At 42.6% G+C, this 22,727-nt stretch overlaps 1 protein-coding gene across 1 annotated transcript in view; it reads right to left on the bottom strand.

The window, feature by feature from the left end:
* The window catches only part of LOC143960419 (poly(3-hydroxybutyrate) depolymerase-like), a 48,160-nt gene that overhangs the window by 19,567 nt on the left and 5,866 nt on the right, over window positions 1-22,727 (bottom strand). The window contains exons 3-6 of the mRNA XM_077469009.1: window positions 17,896-18,093; window positions 9,972-10,063; window positions 9,775-9,885; window positions 3,212-3,244 (exon numbers count right to left, since the gene is read on the bottom strand). Coding sequence (XP_077325135.1) covers window positions 3,212-3,244; window positions 9,775-9,885; window positions 9,972-10,063; window positions 17,896-18,093 — 434 coding nt within the window. The remainder of the gene's footprint in view (window positions 1-3,211; window positions 3,245-9,774; window positions 9,886-9,971; window positions 10,064-17,895; window positions 18,094-22,727) is intronic.

Raw genomic sequence — 22,727 nt, forward strand, 5'->3', positions numbered from 1 at the left:
CCCACCCTTTGTCCCAAACTTTAGTGGAGGTCTGGTAAATATGTCATATTTATTTGTCCCTTCTTTCCCTGAATGAACCCAATAGTATATATATATATTTTTTTACAGACAATATAAATTAATATTTTCAGTGGGGGGTGGAGGTCCCTGTCAGGTAGGCTGTACAGGGCCCTGTGATTTCTAACAGCAGCCCTGCATTCCCTACTCAAAGATGTTGTATGTGGTGATTGTGGTGATTGGATAATTTTGGAGAAATATTTTTCTCCTCCAAACAAATGTTTTTTTTTTATGAAGTAGGCTGTTCCCACTATTTCTCAGCTATTTCTCTCTTAAAAAAACACTGGCTGTACCTTAGAAGTGCTTTTCAAATATCTGTTTTCTCTAGCTGGCCCTGCTCTGCAGCCTACTATTGCTGTAATGTCAAACTCTAGAGGAATGGATTAAACTCATGTCAGAGGATGCGGTTGCTCTTTTCGCTAATCCTGTAGCAATCGAACATTGAGAGCTTATTCCTTCTGCCTTGCATTATTGTGTGGATGGCTCATCTAATTTTGCAACATGAGTGTAATCTCTGTGGATATGCAGAGAACTGTGTGGTTGGTCTACAGAACAGAAATCCAAAAAGCGCCTATGCCGCATTCTCTTTGATGGTGAACAGCTTTTTTTGTCATGTTACAACCAAAAAACGTAAATTTATTTTATTGGGATTTTATGTGATAGACAAACACAAAGCGGCACATAATTGTGGAGTAGATGGAAGATGATAAATGGTTTTAAATTTTTTTTACGAATAAATATCTGAAAAGTGTGGTGTGCATTTTTATTCAGCCCCCTTAACTCCCCTATACCCCCACCTAAAATCTAGTGGAACCAATTACCTTCAGAAGTCACTTAATTTGTAAATAGAGGCCCCATGTGTGTAATTTAATCTCAGTATAAATACAGCTGTTCTGTGAAGGTTTGTTAGAGAACCACCATGAACAAACCGCACCATTAAGGCCAAGGAACACACTAGACAGGTCTGGGATAAAGTTGGGGAGAAGTTTAAAGCAGGATTCGGTTATTTAAAAAAATATCCCAAGCTTTGAACATCTCACAGAGCACTGTTCAATCCATCATCTGAAAATGTAAAGAGTATGGCACAACTGCAAACCTACCCAAGATATGGCCGTCCACCTAAACTGACAGGCCGGACAAGGAGAGCATTAATCAGAGAAGCAGCCAAGAGGCCCATGGTAACTCTGGAGGAGCTGCAGAGATCCACAGCTCAGGTGGGAGAATCTGTCCACAGGACAACTATTAGTCGTGCACTCCACAAATCTGGACTTTATGGAAGAGTAGCAAGAAGAAAGCCATAAGAAATCCCATTTGCACTTTGTGGGAAGTCATGTAGGGGACAGAACAAACGTGGAAGAAGGTGCTTGATGAGATAAGACCAAAATGTAACTTTTCTGCCTAAAAGCAAAACACTATGCGGGTTATTTACAAAAGGCAAATCCACTTTGCACTACAAGTGCACTTGGAAGTGCAGTCGCTCTAAATCTAAGGGGTAGATCTGAAATGAGGGGAAGCTCTGCTGATTTTATCATCCAATCATGTGCAAGCTAAAATGCTGTTTTTTTCCTTGCATGTCCCCCTCGGATCTACAGCGACTTTACTTTCAAGTGCACTTGCAGTGCAAAGTGTATTTTCCTTTAGTAAATAACCCCCTATGTGTGGCGGAAAAATAACACTGCACATCACCCTGAACAAACCATCCCCACCATGAAACATGGTGGTGGCAGCATCATGTTGTGGGGATGCTTTTCTTCAACAGGGACAAGGAAGCTGGTCAGAGTTGATGGGAAAATGGAGGGAGCCAAATACAGGGCAATCTTAGAAGAAAACCTGTTAGAGTCTTCAAAAGACCTGAGACTGGGGTGGAGGGTCACCTTCCAGCAGGACAACGGCCCTAAACATACAGCCAGAGATATAATGGAATGGTTTAGATTAAAGTATATTATGTGTTAGAATGGTCCAGTCAAAGTCCAGACCTAAATCCAATTGAGACTCTGTGGCAAATCTTGAAAATTGCTGTTCACAGATGCTCTCCATCTGATCTGACAGAGCTTGAGCTATTTTGCAAAGAAGAATGGGCAAAAATGTCACTCTCTAGATGTGCAAAGCTGGTAGAGAAATACCCAAAAAGAATTGCAGTTGTCATTACAGTGAAAGATGGTTCTACAAAGTATTGACTCGGGGGGGCTGAATACAAATGAACGCCACACTTTTCATATATTTTGTAAAAAATGTTAAAAACCATTTATTATTTTCCTTTGACTTCACATTTATGTGCCACTTTGTGTTGGTCTATCACATAAAATCGCAATAAAAAACATTTACATTACACTTTTACATTTCTGTAATGCATTGCATCAATCTATGTCATAAAGTGTACAAAAAATAAAATAAAATAAAAATTGTTATTTGGAAAAAAAAACATTTACATTTTTGTCTGTAATATGACAATATGTGTAAAATGTCAAGGGGTATAAATACTTTTTTAAGCCACTTTACAGCCAAAGCTTCTTATTTCTTTATTCTTGGACAGAGTAAGAAAACTTTAGGCCAGCAACTTTATAGGAAGTGAGGTGCTTTCCCATCAATGGGACACAGAGAGTGAGGCCGCGTACACACGGGCGGACTGTTCGCCCAACTTTGTCCGCTGAACAGTGTTTGGGCGGACAGTCCGCTCGTGTGTGGGCTTTCAGCGGACAGTTTCAGCGGACAGTTTGACGGACAAGGTTTTTTGGAATTTCCGAAAAACTGTCCGCTGAAACCTTGTTTCAGCGAACAGTCCGCTCGTGTGTAGGCTTGTTCGTCAAACAAAGTTGCGCGCATGCTCAGAAAGGATTTTCACGCCGAAAGCTATAATGCAGTGTATAGGACGTCGTATTTTTCGTCCCGTCGTACGTGCCGTTCACGTCATCGCGCACGGTTTCAGCAAACTGTTCGTCCGTCGTGTGTGGCCATGTCCGTCCATGCTAAGTTTGAGCGGACTGTTTGCCGAAACTGTTTGACGGACAAAGTTGGGCGAACAGTCCCCGCGTGTGTACGCGGCCTAAGAGAAATCTGACATAGGTCTAGCCCTTTCCCACTCTATCCAAAAAAATGTTTGTTTGTTTTTTTGGTTGGTATTCCACGTAATTTGTTTGCAAATTATTTCTCTCACCTCTCCAGTAAGAGCTGCTCCGGGGCTTGGTTTCTGTAAGTAAAAAAAAAAAAAAATGTCAGTTATATTCTTCTCTCTAGCATTACCTTTGTTGTGCAAAGTTGTACAGTATCCATATCTGCACTGAAATTGTTTATTCTGATTTCACTGCAAACTGTGAGTTTGTCACAGCGTGCAATAAAAAATCGCAGCCTGACTGTCCCTGGCCCTCCCCATTTATTTATTCAATTAAACCACATGTTAGGCAGGGCCGGCACCAGCATAAGGCAGCCAAGGCGGCTGCCTGAGGGCGCCAGGAGAGGTGGGGCACCAAAGCCAGTGGTTTCCCAAAAGATGCCTATGCTGGCGCCGGAGGCCTGCCCTTTTTCAACCTGTACACAGCCCAGCTCATCCGCACATTGACAGGAGGCGGCGCAGCACAGCCCCGGCTAGGCACTGTTAACTTCACTCGCTACACTCGCATCTCCTTACTACAGTCCTGGCCCGGCCCGGCCCGGCCCTGCCTTCTACTGCACCCCCTCCTCTCCTCCTTCTCTGCCAGATGAGCTGCAGGATCATGAAGAATAAAAAAATCCTCCCATCTGGCTGGATGGTATCAACACCTCCATTTCAGCAGCACACAGAGCATGGGAGAAGAGAGGGAGCCCGGGGAGGAACCTGGAACTGATTGAGACCAGGGGGAGGGACCAAGACCAGCAGAAAGTGCAGGGGGAGCACCATTGGCAGTGGTGGTACAGCACAGATGAAGATTTCTCTCCCTCTCATTTCTGTTTAAGGTGAGGCAAGCCAGCTGTATATATTATTGTACCAGCCCTGCCTGTCCCGTGTGCCATGTATGCAATCTCTGACCATTCTGTGTGCAATGCGTGCAATCTATGACCGTCCCGTGTGCCATGTATGCAATCTATTGCCGTCCCATGTGCAATGCATGCAATCAATTTCGGTCCGACGTGCAATGCATGCAATCTATGATCATCCTGTGTGCATTGCGTGCAATCTATGACCATCCCGTGAGCCACGTATGCAATATCTGCATGTCCCGTGTGCAATGCATGCAATCTATGAACGTTGAACGTCCTGTGTGCAATGCGTGCAATCTCTGACTGTCCCATGTGCCATGTATGCAATCTCTGACCGTTCCGTGTGCCATGTATACAATCTCTGTCCATGCCGTGTGCCATGATGTATGCAATATCTGACTGTTCTGTCTGCCATGTATGGAATCTCTCTTACCGTCCCATGTGCCATGACGTATGCAATGTGCTATGCATTCACGCTCTCATCCATCTATGTCGCTTTGCTTTATTTTGTTGACAAATTTCTTTGAAAAATGTCCCCTAGTGTTACTGGCCAGGCCAATGTGGAGTAAGGGCAGATGATTCTTGTAGCATTTACTTCCTGGAATCCATCTGTCTTTAGCGCAAGCATGCATGCAGAAGTGTGTGCTTAGCTGAGAAAACTCCTCCTCCTCTCCTCCTAAAGACTCCTCCTCCTCTCCTCTCCTCCTAAAGACTCCTCCTCCTCTCCTCCTAAAGACTCCTCCTCCTCTCCTCCTAAAGACTCCTGGGATGTATGACATAATTTGCCTAGGCAAGAAACCAGAAAGTAACTGAAGAAATGTTTAAAAAGTTTAAAACAAGTAAATTTGAAATACTTTCCTATCCATTTACTAATCCTAGTAGTATGAGGATTAAAAAAAATGATTGAGAGATATTTTAAAGATAACCTTCTGTAACTCCAAAGTCATCTATCACCAGTATTCTATTGAGATTTAACATGTCTATGCTTTATTCATGCCATGCCTGTACTGCCATTTGAAAACCAACACCACAAAGGATATTTCATTTTTTTGTGGTCAGATAGCACAATCAGCAGTATTCCTGAATGATTGGTGGGAGAAACCTAATTATGCAATAAACCTCATAATTCAGCTAGTGAATTGGGACATCCAAGATTTGTACAGTAATAAAAGAAGCAGTGAAGAACAGTGATTAAATATTAAAATAAACAAGCTTTTAACGTAGACATCTTAAAATAGATGTTAACATCTTACCTAGATGTAAACTAAAACTAAAACTTTTTATAAGCTTGCATATAAATGTTTATGAATCTGTAGCTTTAATTAAATGAAACCCTGGTAATCCTGCCATGAAGGTTCTTGTACAGGCATTTCCTGTTACATTGTGACAATGCTCTGTCCTTGTCTCCCAATGGTGCTCCTTCATTTACACCGAGTCACATGGGCTTCTGATGGAGACCACAAGTGACCATTTCAACACATTACACAGGAATGGTCCAATGCTGTCGCTATCAGTAAATCCTATCCTGAAAAATGACATGCCGTCATTGCTGGAGTACATGTAGACAGGACTTGACTGTAAAGAGGCCACAGGAGATCAGCTGCACTAAGGCCGGCCATACACGGTTCGAATCTCGGCCGGTTCAGCAGGAACTGGCCAAAATTCAAACCATTATTGGGCAGGCTGAATGTACCAAGTTGATTGATCAATCAACCCAGGTACAACCAGCCTTCCGGAGTCACTTGTGATTATCTCAAGTGGCTGCTATTGCCGCTATCGATAATCACTGTCTTCCGACCCCTGCCGCCTCCCCTGCTGGGAAAAGACAATTGCTCGGCAGGAAGGATACCCCTGTCAACACTGTCTGTGTTGATGGAGGAATCATGGAAATTTCTTTCCTGCAACTTGCGGTTGCAGAAAAAGAAATTGGCACCTTCTATGGCCTGCCTAAGATGCAACAAAGAATAGAGATCTCCCAGGGAAGGATTAAGACTTAAGCACACAACTGTCTTCAGGGAGACTTTCTACATGTGGCAGTCTTCCACTTTGTTAGTCCCCAGCAGTGCTGATCTACTTACTCTGTCCTCTCTTGCTCCCATGCCTCCAGAAAGGGCTTCCTACCATGTGTTATGCCAGGATCCTTCCAGCACCCAAGGCAGAATACTCCTCCCCCAGACTAGGGGGCATCCCTGAGGGCCACCAACAGCCTCCTCAGCACTGTATCCATCTTCAACCCAACTGCCCTGCTGGAATGCCACATGTCTATTTATGAGGTAAGATCTGCCAGCTCACCACTGGGGACTGGCCGAGGCCTCATAAATATTCAACAAACCTAAAGAACTGGAGTATCTGGCGCTACCTCTTGTTAGAAGAATATTGTAAGATATTGCAAAATCCCAAAAAAGAATATATTTTGGTGGGTAAACCCTGATGATACCAACAAACCCAATATTATGTTGACTTATTAAATTAACTGTCCTGTATCTCAAATGATAGTCTTAGATGTCTAATTTCCATCCCATGGAGATATTGACTTTCTATCAGAAGAAACACAGTTCAATAATTTCAAACCCGCTGGTTACAAAAGCTCTATAAAGGCTAAACAGTGTACTAACCCTTGCGATTCACATCTAAAATCGCATAAGTTGACCCTTTGCGGTTCAAACACAGGTTTAGTACATGTGACCTTATCTAATATAATATATATGTATTTTACATCTATGTTAAAGGAGTATAGTTTTCCCCAAAAAAATTTCTTAAATGTCCACTATCAAAAAATCTTCTATTGTGCAAATCCAACAATAAATGTTCATAAGGTGACTTTAGTGCTTGCTGTATATTCTTCAAAAGTGACTTCCGTGCTCCCCCACAAGGTTCCCCACTCACCAGAAGAATACACCCTTACAGGGGTACTTCACCTTTAAATCAGCCTTAAAGTGGTTGTATACTCTTTTTTGTAACTTTTACCTACAGGAAAGCCTATAATAAGGCTTACCTGTAGGTAAAAAAAATATCTCCTAAACCTGTACGGTTTAGGAGATATTCCCCTCGGTATGCGCCGCTGACTGCAGCGGCGCATGCGCACGAGGGGATTCTCGGCCTGAAAATCCGGCAGTGGCCGGTGGCCGGAAAGAAATCTCCCGCGCGCATGCGCGGGAGTGACGATATCGCTGCTCCGGCCACTCACAGCGCCGGAGCCGCGATACCCAGAAGAAACGCAGAGGGAGCATGTCAGCTCCCTCGGCGTGGATCGGGCCAGATGTCGGGGCCTCGTTCTAAGGTAAGTATTTCATAATGAGCTAGTATGCGGTGCATACTAGCTCATTATGCCTTTTGCTTTGCAGGTGTTAAAAAATAAATAAAAAAATAGCGGGTTTACTACCGCTTTAAGGAAATCCAGCTCCTTGGCCCATATGCTGTGTGGTCATTCGTATCCAGAAGGAAATTCCATTTTACCCTCATAGGAAAAAAATTAAAGCCTCCATAGTGTAATATGTATATATCATTTGAGGGAGACACTAATGATATACTTAAACAAAAAAACGTTTATTTCCACAAAAAACAAAGTCCATATATTCTTGAATTAAAAAATATATATGTATATGAGAGAATGGTAATCAATATGAAAAACAGTCCAAAGCTTCCACTTGACGTAAGCCTCGTGGGTTATTGAACCATTTCTTATACATCAACCCCAAAAAATTAAAAATAAAGAAAAATATATATAAATAAAAAATAAATTAAAAATAAAAATAAAAAATGCAAAAAACGCAGGTAAAAATGTATACTGATGGCTATCTAGCCCAGAGGGATCAGGATCAGTCCTGAGTTGTGATTAGCAAATGCTCCACTATAAGTGAACAATACTTTCAGAATAGTTCCGTTTGCAGAAAATCACATTCATAAATTCCCCTAGGATAGAGCCATAACACTCGACCTTAATGGCGAGTTTCATAAAACACACTGCGGGGTCCGCTCGGTGGATGCGCGCCGTGCGCTTCAACCACCGAAGGCGACCCGGAAGTGACGTAGTGTGCGTGGCTCCGTCGAACGCGTTTCGTCATTGACGTCTTCAGCGGCAGTGCCACGCCACTACACACTACGCAATAAATAGGAAAACAAAGGAAATAAAAAACTGCATATTCATTACTCCCGTTCGTGACAACCAATCAGAATCTGGGAGGCGGAGTGAGCATACGAGACCATAAGGAAACGGAAAAAATATATAAACATATTCACAAAGTTTTTACTTTATCACAATTCAGATATTAACCAGTAAAGGTGGTATATCTGAGAGGGGAAACTCGGAAAGAATTTTTTTCTTTTTTTTGTTATTAACCATTCACCAGGGAAGGTTCATAGGAAAAGTACCCCTGTATGGGGTGTATTCTTCTGGTGAGTGGGGAACCTTGTGGGGGAGCACGGAAGTCACTTTTGAAGAATATACAGCAAGCACTAAAGTCACCTTATGAACATTTATTGTTGGATTTGCACAATAGAAGATTTTTTGACAGTGGACATTTAAGACTTTTTTTTTTTTTTTGTGTTTTTTTCTTTTTTGTTTTTCTTTTATTATTAACTTTTTTCTTATTGCCTGGGTTTTTATTTTTGATGGGTATTTTTTATTTTCATTTACTTTTTATTTTTTTCTTAGATGGGTAATTTTGGGTGTCCTTTTTTAGGTAATACTTTTTGATTGGGGTACATGTTTACAGTAATTTGCACTTTATAATCTTAATTGTCTTGCCTGTTTCAATCTGCACTTTATATATGTGTTTCATTTTTTATATATTTGCACTTTCAAACCAGATTTGTTTACAATTTTAGTCGATGAGTTGTTGGATAGGTCACATGTAATAATACTCATGCGACTTTAAGGTTAAAGTCGCATTGAGTATCACAGTTGTTACTTAGATAGTATTTTCTCACATAGCACCCCCCTTTTTGGAAAACTATACTCCTTTAACATAGATGTAAAATACATATATATTATATTAGATAAGGTCACATGTACTAAACCTGTGTTTGAACCGCAAAGGGTCAACTTATGCGATTTTAGATGTGAATCGCAAGGGTTATTACACTGTTTAGCCTTTATAGAGCTTTTGTAACCAGTGGGTTTGAAATTATTGAACTGTGTTTCTTCTGATAGAAAGTCAATATCTCCATGGGGTGGAAATTAGACATCTAAGATTATCATTTGAGATACAGGACAGTTCATTTAATAAGTCAACGTAATATTGGGTTTGTTGGTATCATCAGGGTTTACCCACCAAAATGTATTATTTTTTGGGATTTTGCAATATCTTACAATATTCTTCTAACAAGAGGTAGCGCCAGATATCCCAGTTCTTTAGGTTTGTTTACTATTGTGGAAACCCCGTGTGGGGACTTTCTTCATTGGGGGGGCTGCAACCTAGTTTTTGAGCCTAGTTTTTGGTTCTATCTATCCTCTACCTGGAATACAGTAGCGCGGTTTCTCTAACATTTATCATAAATATTCAATGCAGCTCCTCCTAACCTAAACCCAGTAGCTCTAGCATATTCTCCAATGTCTCAGAAATAGGGGGAGGCACCAAAGGGAGCTGTCAGGATGAGTCATCCAGACCTGAGTCACTGAACGTTGACCCAGATTCCATAGCTCAGGCTTAGCACTGAGCAAAATTACATTCACCTACTCACTACTTCTAGCACACACTAGAGGTTGCTACATACAACTATAAATATTTTTAGCTTCCCATAGCCGCCAGAGGCCCATCTCACCTGGAGCCCACCATAGATGTGGTTCAAAGCCTCGTAGGCACCGTTGTAATTGCAGTTGTTGATGTATTGGAGATTGGTGGTTCCGCAGGCCCCTCCGTAAAAATCAGTAGGCTGTAAATAGAAGATTTATGACTTCATTGTACAGTTATAAATAAATCACCATAAAATCCCATTGGTTAATAATTAGGGACCCTCACCATGCCATGCTGTGCTACTATATCGTAGACAGTCTTAATGTTTTCAGCATTAGTGTATCTTCGGTAAAACTCCTCCTGTCTCTTCACCACGCCTGTAACGCACATAAAAATGCATATGGATATGAAATATAGTTGCATTAGATCAGTGAATGTATGATTTCAGTTTTCAACTGCAGTGCAGCAAACTCTATGGAGACACACATTTCATAGGTAACAGCACTAGCTAAACTGAAAAACGTTGTTTCCTGATTTTAGAATGAATAGAGTGGAATAAATGCTTTTTATTTATTTAACTTGACTGCTATATGCATGGAAGTGGCCATGAAAGTCCTCAAGGCTGAATCTGTCAGTAAATTAATGGAAATGTCAATAGGCGCAGTCTAGTCTTGTTGGCTTATGGCTTTGTCCAGGTTCTTTCACCACTTATACAAGTGTCCACGTTGGAAGATTTCCGCTCTTGCTTAGAGGACAGCTTAAAATTTTGGATTTTCCCATCACATTTAGTTCTATTGAAAATAGGAGAAGGTAAATCTTCTCAGTGGAGACAAAGAAACTAATAAAACCTGACAGATTCTAACCTTTCCCTGATCTATCCCAACAAAAAGTGTTTTAGATTTAGATATACTTTAAGGCAGTGCCCCATATGCAGGGTCATCATAACTACAAATGACAGGGCCCTATAGCAAAATTTTGATGGGGTCCCAAACATGTTAGCCACCCTTTTCTTTTATCCATACCTAAAGATAGCCTCCTTTACTATAGACTTAGTATAGCTCTCTCTTACATTACTCCCCCCTGGCATGAGCCCGTTGCAACATACAGTAGGTCATTCTCTCACTAAAACAGATGTGGGTGACATGATGCACTTGAACTTAAATTGAAACTAAACCCTCCAATCCTTTACAGCCAAGGAAGCTGCCACCTTTGTCTCTGTCTGATCTGCAGTTACCATGGTGCTGTACATGTGATCAGTAATGACACCAGCCATTTTATGGCTTGACAGTTCTGTTGGGAGCTCAGGCAACTGTGAAAGTTATCAGTAACAGCATACCCTGAATGTACTGTTTTGAAAAATGATACGTTTAGTTCCACTTTAAATGTTTGTTTTTGGGAATAGTTTTCACTGCTGTCTTTTTGCCCTCTGAGAAAATTTGCCCTGTCTATTTGACCTGGCAACCATTGTCACCAGGAGAAAAAGTGAGTATTCCAAAGCTGAACTCTGAGATAAGCAAATATTGTAACACAAGAGGCATGAGTATTCTTTTTTAAATTCCACTTTATTTTACATTTTTTTCCAATAAACAAACATTTTTTTAATGCAAAAAAAAAACATAAAAATACAGTCTACATATTTACATTCATCCCCTTATCTACTCATTCCCCCACACCCCACCTTCTTGTTTCCCATCACAATTAGAAATAAAACATTTCAGAAAAAAATATCTTTACTGGGGATATATTCTCTCTGTCATTAGACTCTCTAACCATTTGTTCCATATTTTTAAAAATCTACCTCTATTGCCTTTTCTCGTGTAAGCCAATCTCTCTCTCATTATTATGTTATTAACCAGCCTCTGCCAGTCCATTATTGATGGTGGTTTAGGCTCTAGCCATTTCCAGGTGATCGCTTTTCTAGCTTGATACAGACATCTTAAGACTGCTATTTTCATGAATCCAGATCCCACATCTTGTCCCAAATATCCCAATATGCATGTTATTGGCTCCATCCCTACATTTATACTTATCCACCACCTCCTTCCAATATCTATATAGTTTGGGGCACATTTAGAGCATATGAATCAAGTCTCCTGTTGCCCTTCTATTTCTGAGGCAAAGTGCACCTGGCTGCCCTCCAAACCGGAATAATCTTTTCGTGGTATAATATGCCCTATGTATAATATATAACTGAGTAAGCTTCTGGGCTGCGGAGAAGGACAACTGATCTATTAAAGACACAATGCCACTCCATTGCTTGTCTGTGAGTTTTTCCACGTCCTCTTCCCATTTGACTCTACTTGCCAAGTGGGGGTCCTTCTCTAGTACCTTCATGTGTATATTTAAATATAGATTTTAGATCAACCCCTTTAGGGAGGTAACATTCACAAAGTTTACTAGTAAGGGCATGTTACTCCATTCCAGTCTCTCTTCCCTGAACTGTGTCATCAACGCATGTCTCAGCTGCAGGCATTGGTAGAAATTACTATTTAGGAAACCAAATTCTTCCTTTAGTTCTTCAGTCTGACCACTCCCCTCTGTTTCCAGTTTGAGAAGTTATCCAGACCCGCAAGCTCTGACAGTTTTGCATTATTCCAAATTGGTGTAAGCTCGCTGTACTCCGAGTACATGAAAATTTATTTTATTTAATTTTGTGTTCCATACCCTCATCAGCAATTTTGCTGAAGGGCATTGGTCCTCTCTCTTAAATGACCTTACTTCTAACGCCTCTGTCAGGGATCTATGCAGGGCACAATCTAGCAGTGTTTGTGAGTTATAGTTAATGATAGAGTTGTATACATCCCACCCCACCATTTGCTGTAGCTAAGCAGCCAAGAAGTAGCTCCAGGGATGTGGTACAGCCAGCCCTCCTTTTTCCCTCGGAAGCTGCAACACCCTCATATGGATTCTGGGTTCCCCTTCCTCCAGATTAAGTCCCTTAACCACTTCCCACCCGGCCAATGCACATATACGGCCGGGTGGGAGCCGTCTACTTCTGATAGGACGTTCAGGAACGTCAATCAGAAGGAGCGGGATCGCGCGCGCGCGTGCCCGCGCAGCGGCGCGATCCTGATGCGCCCGTGTCACCCGGACACGGCGCATCTCAGATCGGCAGGAGGGCTCTCTGATTGGCCCTCCTGATCACATGACGGCCGTGTCCAATCACGGGCGTCATGTGATGTAAACAAACAGCCGGTTGCTAGGCAATCGGTTCCTCCTCTCCTCACACAGAAGTCATCGCTGAGGAGAGGAGAGCAGATCGCTGCAGCCGGCTGATGATCAGTGAGTATGAGCTGTTTTTTACAGCTTTTTACTCACTGATCACCAGTCTAGTGTAATACACAACACACCACACAGTGTAAACACAGTCCCCACATATGTCCCCAAAACATACATGTCCCCAAATAATAAAAACACATGTCCCTAATAATAAAAACATGTTCCCCACTAAAATCACATGTTCCAATGATTATCTGCACACATATATACGTGATCACCTGCACACATATGTACATGATCATTTGCGTACATATGTCCGTGATCACACAAACCAATTATTATACACTTTATTTTACCAAAAACATGTAGCAGAATACATTTTGGCTTAAATTTATGACAAAATTTGATTTTATTGGATTTCTTTTAAAATAGAAAAAAGAAAATAGTTTTTTTTCAAATTTCCGCTTTTTTGCGCTTATATCGCAAAAAATAAAAAACGTAGTCGTGAATAAATACCACCAAAATAAAGCTCTATTTGTGCGAACAAAATGATAAAAATTTCATTTGGCTACAGTGTAGCATGACCGCGCAATTGTCACTGAAAGCGCTAGAGCGATGAAAGCTGAAAATTGGGCTGGGAAGGAAGGGGGCGAAAGTGCCCTGTATTGAAGTGGTTAAGAGACTCTCCACCTTTTTGAACCATACTCCAGGGTTCCATATTGGGGAGTTCTACAGGATGTACAGAAGTTGAGTCAACCATATCATTTTTATGAGGCTATAGCATCCCACTACTGACAAAGGGAGACATCTCCATGTACCACATTTTACACTGAATACTTTCAACAGAGGCTCCAAGTTATCTGCTATGTACCACCTGGGATTTACCGTTACCTTTACACCCAAGTATTTAAAACCCTCCACCACCTGTAGACATCTAATGTTCTCTGGTATTCCCTGCGTTACTCCATCAACAGAGAGAAGAGCAGATTTCCCCTAGCTGGTGGACAACCCAGAGAACAGGCAGAATCTCTATATAACCTCCATTGCTGATATCAATAATTGTCTCATGTCTCCCAGAAACAAGAGAATATCATCCGCATATAAGGAAATCCTTTCCTCCTGCTTCCCTCTTCTGAAGCCCCTAATAGTTCTAGGCCTTCTGATAGCTATCGCCAATGGTTCCACCACCAGGGCAAAAAACAGGGGTGATAAAGGACACCCCTGCCTTGTCCCTAGCGTCAGGGGAAAACATTCAGAGGTCTCTTCATTAATTCTTAGTTTCGCTTTTGGGGCCATGTATAACAGCTTTACCCATTTTATAAATACCAGGCCTATATTAAAAGCCAATAAAGCCTCCCACAAGTACTGCCACTCAATGCTGTCAAATGCTTTGACGGCTTTGAGGGACAGCACAGCTCTAGGACCCAACTCCTCCGAGGGAATTTGCAGGTTCAGAAACCTTCAGAATCTCCTAATATTTAATTCTGTTGATCTGCCCGGAATGAAACTGCACTGGTCAGGGTGGATTATGGTGTGGATTATTTTACTAAGTCTAATCACTAGCACTTTTGCCAATATCTTGACATCTGTGCAGAGCAAATAGATTGGCCACAAATAGATATGACACAGGCTGTGCTGGGTCCTTTCCCTCTTTGGGTATAACAATAATTTTGACCTCTGTCATAGATGCCGGTAGTTCTCCCCCTTCCGCCACAGTAATTCTGGCAACATTATTTCTCCATATTCAGTGTAGATCTCATTCGGTAGTCCATCTGGGCCTGGTGTCTTATGTCGAGGTGCTTCTGTTACTGCTTTTTGTAGTTCTTTCATAGAAATCAGGGCTTTCCATCTTTGCCCAATCATTCTCTGACAGGTGTGGAATAGGCATACCCCATATAAAATGCTTTATTTCTCCATCTACTTCCCCCACTTTAGATCTATACAGATCAGAGTAATAATTTCTGAAAATCCTTGTTATTTCTACTGGGGACCTGGTCACCCCACCACCGGGAGTTTCAATAGACATTATGGTGGAGGTAGAAGAGCTCTGGGACTTTGTCAAAAGGACCTGCATATGTCCAGTTTTTTACCCCTCCTCATATTGTACCTGTTTTAGGAAGAACCTTCTGTTCTCAGCCTTCTCCAGGGACAGGTTTTAATATAACTGCTGTGCCTCAGTCTCTATAGCCATATTATCTGGCGATGGATCATCTATATATAATTTCTCTATATCGACCGCTCTTCCTATTATTTCTACTTCCCAAGCTCTGGTGGATTTCTTTCTCCTAGATATCTGTTGTATTATAATTCCTCTCAGAAAGGCTTTAAGGGTGTCCCATATTCAGGGGCATTGCTAGGTGGCAAAAGGACCAGGGGCTTCAGCCCGAAGTCCAAAGCCGGAAACGGGGGGGGGGGTGTTGTACGCGACTTAGGTTTTTTTGGCTGGGCCGTGACACTGACGGTAGTGACCTACATACACTGACCTACCTACACTAACCTACCTGACCTACCTACACTGACGATAGTGAGGCCGCGTACACACGCGGGGACTGTTCGGCCAACTTTGTCCACTGAACAGTGTTTCGGCGGACAGTCCGCCCGTGTGTGGGCTTTCAGCGGACAGTTTCAGCGAACAGTCCGCTGAACAAGGTTTTTCGGAAATTCCGAAAAACTGTCCGCTGAAACCTTGTTTCAGCGAACAGTCCCCTCGTGTGTAGGCTTGTTCGTCAAACTAAGTTCCGCGCATGCTCAGAAAGGATTTACACGCCGAAAGTTATAATGCAGTGTATAGGACGTCGTATTTTTCGTCCCGTCGTACGTGCCGTTCACGTCATCGCGCACGGTTTCAGCAAACTGTTCGTTCGTCGTGTGTGGCCATGTCCGTCCATGCTAATTTTGAGCGGACTGTTTGCTGAAACTGTTTGACGGACAAAGTTGGGCGAACAGTCCCCGCGTGTGTACGCGGCCTGACCTACCTACACTCACCTGCCTGACCTACATACACTGGACATTTACATACACTGACCTACATACACTAACGGTAGTGACCTACCTACACTGACATTTACATACACTGACCTAACTACACTGACTTTCCTGAACTACCTATACACTGACATTTACATACACTGACCTACCTACACTGACATTTACATACACTGACCTACCTACACTGACATACCTCAGCCGTGGTATGCGGTTTCACAGCAGCCAGGCAGCCAGTCCTCAGAGGAGGAGTCGAGGAGGAGAGGAGAGCGGCTCGCCCCGAGTGCCAAGCGGGGATGTGGCAAGGAAGCCGCTTTTTAATTCCCGCCTTCTGAATCCAACACCGTCTATGGTGGACGTCATAGACGGGCAGGCTCCAGAAGGCGGACCTGCTATGGCACTCGGCCACACTCGGCGGTGCTCGGGATCAGATTGGCCCCGGCGCTTGCCGCAACGCTCAGGGCTAGCAATGGAGAGCCTGCAGAGCTGACACTCGGGGCTTTAGGAGGTCACATTCGCGGCTTCAGCCTCCCCTAGCCACCCCCTCCCGACGCCCCTGCCCATATTATACCTTGTGATGCTGAGGTTCTGTTATATTCCAAAAAAATCACTTATCTTGTTTAGCATATGTTCTTTAGGAGTAATTATCTGCAGCAAAAAGGGTTAACCCTCCATTCTCTTCTTACCTCCCTTTTTCCCAACCTTAATGTTAAGGTTAAGGGGAGGTGGTCAGACAGTCCCCTGGTCTCATACCTAATATCTGTGACCAATGGGATGAGAGTAGCATCCCCTATTGCCATATTAATCCTGGAAAGTGAGGAGTGTGTGCTTGAGTAGCATGAGAAGGTTTGTGTCACCGGATGGCACTCTCACCAAATGTCTTACTTGAATCTTGCTCTGTGTATTTCTTCCAGATCTGTGCAGTAATCCTGTGCAAAACCTTACCTCTGTGAAGGAGCTTTCTGTAATAAAGACCAGTCAGTGCTGCTCTCTCTCCTTGTGCAGGGTGACTGGTCTTATCTCCTCCCACTCCGATATGTTTCTGCAAGCAGTCTGTGGTGGGTGGAGCCTGCTGGGCTCCTCCCACAGCTCTGCTCTCTGCACAAATTATAAACAGCATGGTAAAAATGTCACTGCTACTTTTTCAAGGTAATATCTGGGCTTGAAAAGGCATTTAGTGCACAAGAAGTGAACTTATATTCTTTGCGGCTATTAAGTTTATATATTTAATAAAAGTTTTGGTGCCTGGAGTTTAGCGTTATGGTTGTCACCGGAATAGAAATAGAGGAGAAATCTTACAATAGGCAGACTTGATTTAATGACAGCTATCTAGAGGGAGGTTCTCCTCATGTGGAGAGGACTGTTTCTTTGGGACAGGAAGTGAGAGGACATTACCTCAACTGGACACAGACAGCCAGAAACAAACCTTAAACATACCAGACACTATCGCAAAAATAGCTGTGGCTATAAATGCACTTTAACTTAAGACAGGCGCACTGGGCAGGCCGCAGATCGCGGCGATATGCCGCGAGTGTTGGCTCCCGTGCGCATGTGCGGGAGTGACGTCATCGCTACTCCGGCGAATCACAGCGCCGGAGCAGCGAGACCCGGAAGTCACTCCGAGATCCATGGCAGCGGCGGACATGAAGACGGAGGACCGCTTCGGGGGGCTTCATTCTCAGGTAAGTTATTCATAATGAGCTAGTATGCTATGCATATTAGCTCATTATGCCTTTGCAGGTTGCTTTTTTTTCTTTTTTTTCCCCATGGGTTTACAACCACTTTAATATCTAGGAAACTAGTCTCAACATACTGTTCCTTTCTTGAATTACTATCTTGACGGGGGGTTTGTTTAGTTAATTTAGGCCAGTTGTTTAAGATGGTGTATGCATTGCTTTGTACATTCTGTGCCGGGGAATGCCAAGAGGCTCTGTTATGTAACTTTTTCTGAAATAAATAAAAAGAATAAAAAAAAAATCTATCTTGGTACTTTCTGTAAGCTTACCAGGAGCCACTACAGAATCCTTAGTTCCAGAAAAGATGAAGACTTTATCATTTTGGAGGTTTGATAATGGATCAATGAGGGAGCTGCTCGCATAACTCTCAGCCTTGGAGAAAAGGTTATTCATGTTGATGCTGTTGGAGAATAACATGCAGGTGGTGGTTGCAGAGGCCAAACTTCCGGATGCGCAGTAATAAGGTCCTGCGTTTAAATGAGAAGAAAATGAATTAATGCTGTACTTTGTTGAAGACTGTAGCCACACTTTATTGGTTGTGTGTGTAGTTAGCAAGTAAAATACAACCCCAATTCCAAAAAAGTTGCAATAATGTGAATAGAATAAAAAACATGTGAAAATGTTTCAACTGAGAAAATGTACTCATGTACCCCTTCATGACCAGGCCATTTTTTGCGATACGGCACTGTGTTGCTTTAACTGACAATTGCATGGTCATGCAACAGTGTACCCAAATAACATTTTTGGCATTTTGTTTCCCACAAATAGAGCTTTCTTTTGGAGGTCTACTTCTTTATTTTTGCCCAATAAGAGTTTATTGATTAGTTTGTGCAAAAGTTATAGTGTCTGTCTACAAACTATGGGATATTTTTAAGGATTTTTTTATTATTTTATTTTTTTTAACTAGTAATGGCGGCGATCAGCGACTCATAGCGAGGCTGCGATATTGCATTGGACAAATCAGACACCTAGCTGTCACTTTTGAGACATTTTCGGGACCAGTGACACTAATATAGTGACCAGTGCTTAAAAAATATGCACTATCACTGTCCTAATGGCACTGGCTGGGAAGGGGTTAACATCAGGGACGACCAGAGGGTTAAATGTGTGCCTAGCTTGTGCTTACTCATTGTGTGGGAGGTGCTTTGACTAGGGGAAAGCAAACATCCTTGTTCCTGTATTGCAGGAACACAGGATCAATACCTTCCCTTCTGACAGAACGGCAATCTGCCTTGATTACATAGGCAGATTGCCATTCTGCCTGTTTGTGTGCTGTGTAAACGGTGGGTGCCAGCGGACATTGAGTCCACAGTACCTGTGATCACAGCAGGAGCAGGTCACCGACAGCACGCCCCAGACATGGAAGTGTCAGATAACGTACTAGATATGTGATCTGGCACAGAACGGCCGTCCTGCTACAGTAAATTTATGGTGGGCGGTCCGCAAGTGGTTAAGAAAAAATAAGGTAATTTAGAAATTGATGGCAGCAACACATCTTAAAGTTGGGACAGGGCCATGTTTACTATAGTGTAGCATTCCTCTTCTTTTAACAACATTCTGTAAACACCTGGGAACTGAGAAGACCAGTTGCTGGAGTTTTGGGAGAGGAATGTTGTCCCATTCTGGCCTGATATAGGATTCTAATTGCTCAACAGTCCTGGGTCCTGTGATGTCATCTCTGGAGACAGCTTCCATATTCACCCGTCTTGCTTCTGGGTTTGCGGACTCCATCTCTGTGAGTGGCCGGAGTATTGGAGCCACCGGTCACAGCAGAGGGATCTGAAGGAACGGAACAGGTGGCCGATCCTTCAGAGCGCAGGCGCCAGTGATTCACTGGTTGCATATACAGTAAATATTTCCTAAACGGTGCATGTTTAGGAGATATTTACACTACCTATAGGTAAGCCTTATTATAGGCTTACCTATAGGTAAAATTCAAAGATGGAAGTTTACTTCCTGTAGCAGGTGTCTCACTCTATAACCCATGACCCTGCCAAGCTGGCCGGAACAATGTATACAGACTTTCCAGCTTGAGTTAGGAAGAGCTGCCTGCCAGCAGCTGCAAGGGGGATTTTTCACCCTCCCTTCTTCTTCCTATTTTACTGACTGACTGAGTTAATGTAATGTGAGCTGACACACACAGAGCTGTGCATTCAGTAGTGCCTCTTGTGCCCCTATTGGCAGAAAGAAGTAAGCCAATTAAAGGCACAGTTACAGCAGCCAATCAGAGAGACTTCACTAAGCTGTACTAAGCTGCAGGAAGCAGCTGCAATGGATTCTGGGACATACAGTTCCCTCACCAAGCTCTCAGATGATCTCCCTGCACGATTCAGGCCTCCACTACCAGTTGGGATGTCCAGCCTGAGAGAGGGGGGATCCCAGGTGTATATCGAGGTGCACCTGCACTGATGGTGAATCGTCTCAGTGTGAGGTTGCCAAGAGAGCCTGTCTGTTTCAGGATGTTCGTTTGGGCCTTGATCGCAGGATTTGGTGAGAGGGCATTTCTGCCTATCTGCAGGGAACAGAGACACTGCACTACAGAAGGAGTTATTTGGATGCTATATACAGACATCATTGCTGGTTGTCATCTTGTTGACACTTGTAGTACCACAGGGATAAAGGGATAAGGCTACCCATTTCTGGGATATTGTATACAGATACCATTGTCCTCTCATCTTGTTGAACAAAACCCTGCCTGTTTCCTTTGATAAACTGGGCCAGTTGTGTTGTTTGGTCCCTGCTATGCAGGAGTTTAAGTGCACCAACGAAAGTGGCTAGCTGAAGACACCAAATCTTACCTTTGCTTTAAAAGGGCTGAAACTACTAGTGTCATAGGGATCCACATACACATACTCAGGGCTTTGTATATGCATTGGGTGTGTGGGACAGTTTATCTAAGAAGTTAAGCGATTACCTATTGATTTGTAAAGAGTATTTAAAGTTGGGCATGTGGTGGACAGGAGAGAGAAGCCTGACACAAAGGGAGTGATTCCTTTGCTTTTCTCCTGCCTGGGCCCATAGAGCCAATCTGAGTAGAGGTAACTAATCCAATTTAAAGTGTCATATTGTGCTTTGTTTGCCGTTTAAGTGTGCCTCTGCTCTGGGAACATTCTAGTGTTTGTAATCCCCTGAAAGCAGCTTGAGAGCTACATTGCTCTTAAATCTCAGTTATTGCTCTCTAGTTGGTTACTTGAATATATATTGTTACTGTCTGTTATTCCTACACAGAAATAATGCAGTAAAGACAATTTCTGTGTTTTATTATAACGTGTGTTTTTCTCATTGGTTGTTGCACTTACACTATTGCCAAGTGTGCCAGAGGGGGCTGAGACTGTTATTGGGATTGAGAGGCACGTTCAAAATGAACGGACTTTTCTCCGTGTGTGGGCAAGTCCGTTCATTTCAAAAGTCCGCTGGACTAGCACACAGATGGGCAGTCCGGCAGACAATTTTGAGCCAAAACTTCTTTCTAAGTCCGCCAGACTTTTGGAAAGAAAAAGTCAGCCGGAGCCCACACACAGGCGTATTGTCTGGCGGACTCTGGTAGACCGATCGTGTGTACATTAGGCATTAAAGCGGAGGTCCACCCTAAAATACACTCCCATGGCTATGTGTTCCCCCCTTCCCTAAACGCTCGGTAACCCCCTTACCTTCCAGCTGACTTCTTTAGTTTTTTTGCTTTTGAAATTTCCCTCCACAGTGAAATCCGGAACAGGGGAGGAGCCGATGCGGAACGGGGGCGTGGCTTAATCGTCAGGTCACTCGTTCCGGTCTGCCGCATGGGCTCCTGGGACCTTTTTTTTTTTTTCTCCGGAGTCTGTGGTGTGCATAGACTCGAGATCTCGCGTGAGGCAGAGAAGGGAAGTGACGTTATATGTGACGTTGGTTATATGAGCGTTATCTTCGTTGCCATCACAACGGGGCGGGACTTCCGACGACGCCGCCCGTTGTGATGACAACCTCTGCAATTAATGGCGGCGATACTGCGCATGCGCGAGATCGGCGCTCTAACGGGCGGTGCATGCTGGTCCATCAGCATGCCCGTATCCCGGAAGAGGATGCCTGTGGGCTTCACATGCCCACAGGCAATATGGAAACGCTCGGGAGGAAAGTTTATAACTTATCCATATTCGAAAAAAGTGACAGGAAATCGATTCGAAAACTAAAGAAGTGAGTGCTTAGTTTAGTACTGTTATTGCTTGTGATACTCCTAACAAAAAAAAAACTTCCAGACAGTGGACTCCCGCTTTAATTTACCAGCTTTTTGTTGCCCTGTCTCAACTTTTTTGAGACGTGTTGCTGCTATCAATTTCAAAATGACCTTATTTTTTTCTTAATAGGTACATTTTCTTAATGTAAACATTTTTACATGTTTTCTATTTTCTATTGTGAATAAAATATGGGTTTATGAGATTTGAAAATCATTGCATTGTTTTTATGTAGATTTTACACAGTCACAACTTTTTTGGAATTGGGTTTTAAATAAATGAATTAACGTCCTTAAGCTTTATGAATATATTATTTATCAATCTTTTTATTTCAAGTCAGGAAGTTTTATTTTTTTATTGTTACTTAGAGTACAAAATTGTAACCAGGTAAAGAAGGTGACTGCAAACTTTGATGTTTAAATACCATGTCCTCCTCTTTACTTTGAAATGTTTCCTGTATATTACAAATCTGGAATATTGTTAAACATTTGTTAATAAAAATTTGTAAACATTTTGTTGATGAGAGGTACACTATGGAACTCGCTATCAAAGCAAATGTAAACTCTAACTGAATAGTAGCATTTTTTGCTAAGCACTGTGTATTATAAATAAAATACACTTCTTTTAATAAAATACTTGTTTTCAATTTGTATCATACTTTATTGCATCTCAGTGCTGCTGACACCTTTTCTGCCACTTTTACATGCACTACAGCAATGGCTGCATGGAATTTCTGTGTCAAGTTTTCCAAAGGTAACAACAGTAGACCATGCCCCTGTAATGTGTGCGGAAGTGACCACCTCTAGACTCCATTAAAAGCCCATGTGACATGGGGGCAACACAATTGGAAGACTGGGATACAGCATTGTCACCCTATAACAGAAAATGGATCA

Source organism: Lithobates pipiens, unplaced genomic scaffold, assembly GCF_037356315.1.
Source record: "Lithobates pipiens isolate NorthernLeopardFrog02 unplaced genomic scaffold, aLitPip1_a1.2 Scaffold_8, whole genome shotgun sequence".
In the NCBI taxonomy this organism is placed as follows: domain Eukaryota; kingdom Metazoa; phylum Chordata; class Amphibia; order Anura; family Ranidae; genus Lithobates; species Lithobates pipiens.